Raw genomic sequence first — 3,159 nt, forward strand, 5'->3', positions numbered from 1 at the left:
CCTCAATACATATTGGCCTGTCTTACAATGATTACATGTTGTGCTATGTTTTATCGGTTTCATTAGTCATTTTTGGTTCATCTACACGTTGTACTATCCAACAAGGCTACCTAATCTTGCAGGGATGCCGATCCTGCAAGTTTAGGTCCCATATTTTCCTACACTTAACCCATACTTCTAGATTACGATGCCAGAGTAGTGATATATAATTGTATATATGTGGTCTCCAAACAATTTCCTTCCTTCCAATAAAATGCCACTTTCTGATTTTATTTGTTCCAGCATTTCATCTCAAAATACTTGGCTATATTAAAGTTCTCATAATTCTTTTGCATGTCCAAGCTAACAAATAGCATTGTCTCTGCGTGGATTGCTTGCTATTATCGCCCGCAGCACCGCGCAGGGTACTGGCTAGTTTCAATCTAAAATTGTCTCAGTTTGACAGACAGAAAAAGCTGTGGCTAGGAATTTCCATAAAGTAATCCTCATTTCAACCGAGATCGCCTCCTTGAATTTATCTATCTCTGTTCATATGTAGAGGCATGGTATTTGTGTGTATACCTAAACTTGGTTTCTTCTTATACAAAATGGCATGCTGCTGCCTGCTTCTGATCTGATACAAAACGGCAAAGTTCCAGTATAACTTATATACTAGAATAGATAATCAGTTGCTGCTAACCAGCATATATTGTTAACATTATACAAGCAGCCTTATACTCTTATTCCTTCCCTCTCTAGTCCTCTGGAAGGAAGCAGATACATACATACATACATACACGCAAATATTATGTAATAACATGTGTATTAACTCAGGCAAAAATCTTCTCCGCAAATATATCAAGGAGGGAGAGTGCCTGCATGCAACCACATGAGAAATTTTTCTGGATTAGCCTTTGCACTTGCACAGTAGCTTAGCTAGCAGTAGCAGTAGTAAGTATTCAAGCTCACCTCAGGGACACTGAGCTCCAGCCTGAACTTGGGGCCGTCGTAGTGGTGGAGGATGGGGCGGAAAGCGTCCTCCTCCAGCGGATCACAGATCTTGCGCGTTGCAACCCTCACCTATTGGTCAAGATTGGCAAGCAAAACTGGGATTAGATCAGATATTACTAGACTGAATCAAAACATTATTAGACCGGATCAACACGGAAGTCAGTTGAAACAGATGGAGACGGGCGACTACCTCAAGGCACACCGACAGTATGTGTTTGGCTTTTGTGTGTGCATGACATAAACATATTGACATGACTAGGCCAACAAGGCAAAAGCTTGACAAGGCCACATTCACCCAACCAAAGTTTGACAACTTGATCCATTGATAAGGTCGGCCAACCACCTGACTTAGACAATTAGAAGCATCCAGTCCTACCACCACTACTTTTCTGTGCATGCAACTAAAGCAAGCATTTTTCTTTTCTTTTGACGATTAGGCGGGACTCGAAACATCGATGGTTTACAGATTTGACGCTGAACTCATATTCATACACACATGGATCCACTTGTCATCCATCCGAGTGTCATCGTAATTAAGGAGTTAATGTTTCGAGTGTCATTTTTGCATTTTTTTTCGCTTGATTGATGTGCAGGATCACATGAACCAAGTAATCTAATTAATCCTCCCTATCTTTTTTTTTTGTTTCTTTGCTTATTATTTCACATAAACTAATAATTCTGTGGTAATATGATTTGAGTACATAGAACGAGGCAAATATTTAAGGTTGAGCCTCCTGTGTTGATTTGTTTAGGATAATATCAGAACAGATGCCTACCTGAGCAGGGAAGCGGGACTCGCCGGGGCACTTCTTGTCCTCCCAAGCTTTTGGATCGATGTTGGATCCTCCGAAGCTTGCAGCCTGCGTGCGTGCCATAGATGATGAGAAATTTCTCTCTTTTTTCAGTATGAAATTAAAGACATACATGAATGGAAGATAAGATGCTGAAATGATGAGTACACATGTATCATCTGATCGATATGATGAATAATAATAAATAAATATAAAAGAGTAGGTATTGATCTGGACCTCAAAGATGCCGTGGAGCTGGTGGGTGGAGTAGTTGTAGAGGAAGAGGGGCAGGCCCGGCCTGATGGCCCTCACCGAATCCCTGTACCTGGACGGCAGCCCTGCAGGGCAGGCAATCGATCAAGAGAATGATTCAGTATTCCGATTGGATGGAACTGGAATGGAAGAACAAAAATCAAAACTTGGGAGTTGATCTTGATTCGATTCGGTACATATCCGATGCTGGAATATGTATGTAGGGTATAATCGATCCAATCAATCAATGAATGGGAAATGAAGACGGGGACGATGCAGCTTGCATACCGAAGAGCTGCCTCTTGAGGTTCTCCTCCATGGTATCGTTGTTGCAGACGAAGATGTACCCGCCGATGGCCTCGCCCCTGGGCAGCGCCTCTGACGCCGGCAGGCTCTTGAACCTCTTGTCGACGCCGGCGCCGTTGCCGTTGCCGGAGTTCTTGTGCTTCTTGTCGTGGTGGGCGGCGAAGGCGGCGGAGTTCTTCTTGCCGCCGCCGCCGACGTTGTTGTTGTTGGCCGGCCTGCCGACGGACTTGTTGAAGTAGCTCTTGACGGCGTCGTTGTTGGCGTTGGCGTTCTTGTTGAGGTAGTAGTAGTCGGCCACGTCCATGGTCTTGCTGGCGGCGGCGTTGGCGTTCTTGTTGAGGTAGTAGTCGTTCACGCTCATGGTCTTGCTGGCGGCGGCGTTGTTGGAACCAACACCGGCGTCGTTGGCGTTGTAGCGGTCGGCGCTGGTGGTTGTGGCGTTGCCGAAGGCGAGCTTGGCGGATCCGATGAGGCCCGGGGCGTTGGTGTTGCCGCCGGGGAAGGAGGAGGGATCCGGTGGCGAGGAGGTGGAGGACCAGATGGAGTCGGCGATGGAGAGGTTGGAGAAGTTGTTGTGCAGGCGCAGCTGGTCGCTGAAGTTCCAGAACTCGCGGTCGCAGGAGGCGTCCATGGCGGATGGATGGATCGGGATCTTGGCTCCGGCCGGTGGTGGTCGGGTCCTCCTTGCTACCTCTCGTCAACTGGTGATGCGATGGAGGATGGAGGCGATGCGATGTCCGGGACTGCCGGATGGGAGGGGTTGGTTGGAGAAGTAAGAGGACAGGGAAATCAATCAACAAAGGTGGGGACTGCCGAGTGG

At 46.9% G+C, this 3,159-nt stretch overlaps 1 protein-coding gene across 1 annotated transcript; it reads right to left on the reverse strand.

Moving 5' to 3' along the window:
• Window positions 1–535: 535 nt before the first annotated feature.
• On the reverse strand, window positions 536–3,159 carry LOC136513297 (B2 protein-like). Its single transcript, XM_066507289.1, has 5 exons — window positions 2,322–3,159; window positions 2,019–2,119; window positions 1,767–1,850; window positions 949–1,059; window positions 536–854 (listed from the first exon to the last, which is right to left on the reverse strand). Exons 1-5 carry the CDS (start codon window positions 2,968–2,970, stop codon window positions 810–812), a joined length of 990 nt encoding a protein of 329 aa, XP_066363386.1. The 5' UTR covers window positions 2,971–3,159; the 3' UTR covers window positions 536–809.

This window comes from Miscanthus floridulus, chromosome 16 (genome assembly GCF_019320115.1).
Source record: "Miscanthus floridulus cultivar M001 chromosome 16, ASM1932011v1, whole genome shotgun sequence".
NCBI lineage: Eukaryota > Viridiplantae > Streptophyta > Magnoliopsida > Poales > Poaceae > Miscanthus > Miscanthus floridulus.